Here is a 1,087-nt window from a genome sequence, read left to right on the forward strand (position 1 = left end):
ATATCAAAACACAAAGAGAGAAAAATGAGTGATGTTCGAGTAAACGCAGATCAACAAGAAGAAGGAGAACAACAACAAAACCTGGTCAAAGCACCGGTCAAGCGATCCCTCGGCCTCCTCATCACCACTTACGGCTGCCTCTTCGTCGGCTCCATCGCCTCGAGCCTCCTCGCGAAATACTACTTCGTCCACGGTGGCTCGAGCCGGTGGGTCTCCACGTGGGTCCAATCCGCCGGATTCCCACTCCTCCTCGGGCTTATCTACTTCCCTCGCTTCGTCTTCAAAACAACTAAGCGCCGTCCCTTCACGCGCTTCACACACCGCCATCTCCTCTTCTCCGTCGTAATCGGACTCATCCTCGGTTTCAACAACTTCCTCTTCTCATGGGGTACCTCGTACCTCCCAGTGTCCACATCATCACTTCTCCTCTCGACACAACTCATCTTCACTCTGATCTTGTCCGTGATCATAGTGAAACAGAAAGTCACTTTCTCAAATCTCAATTGTGTTGTTCTCTTAACGTTAAGCTCTGTTTTATTAGCTCTCGGTTCGAGCCAAGATAAACCGGCCGGTTTAACTAAAACCAAATATTTCATCGGGTTTTTATCCACGATCGGAGCCGGTTTACTCTTCGCGCTCTACCTGCCCGTGACGGAGAGGGTCTACAGGTCCGTTTATTGCTACGCGATGGTCATGGAGATGCAACTGGTTATGGAATTTTCTGCCACGGTTTTCGCCACAATCGGTATGGCTTTCGACGGCGGGTTTAAAGATATGGTTAAGGAAGCGAACCAAGTTTTCACTAAAGGACCGACGGTTTACTGGACAGTGGCGATTTTAGCGAATGTGGTGACATGGCAGCTCTGTTTCGCGGCCACGTCAGGGATGGTTTATTTGACGTCTGGTATCACCGGAGGTATCTGCATGACGGCGTTACTAGCTATGAATGTGATTGGAGGTGTGGTGGTGTACGGCGATGCGTTCGGCGGCGTGAAGATTGTGTCGACGGTGCTATGTATTTGGGGATTCTCGTCTTATGTATATGGGATTTACGTGAAGATGAAGAAGGATGAGGAGAAGGAGGAGG

At 49.9% G+C, this 1,087-nt stretch overlaps 1 protein-coding gene across 1 annotated transcript; it reads left to right on the top strand.

Annotated features, from left to right (window-relative positions):
* Positions 1–7: 7 nt before the first annotated feature.
* Positions 8–1,083, top strand: LOC106321907 (probable purine permease 4; the record flags this gene model as incomplete). The annotated part of the gene is made up of 1 exon (XM_013760122.1): positions 8–1,083. A coding segment is annotated over exon 1 (1,059 nt), but the record flags the coding sequence as incomplete, so codon positions are not given.
* Positions 1,084–1,087: the final 4 nt, after the last annotated feature.

This window comes from Brassica oleracea, unplaced genomic scaffold (genome assembly GCF_000695525.1).
Source record: "Brassica oleracea var. oleracea cultivar TO1000 unplaced genomic scaffold, BOL UnpScaffold03832, whole genome shotgun sequence".
NCBI lineage: Eukaryota > Viridiplantae > Streptophyta > Magnoliopsida > Brassicales > Brassicaceae > Brassica > Brassica oleracea.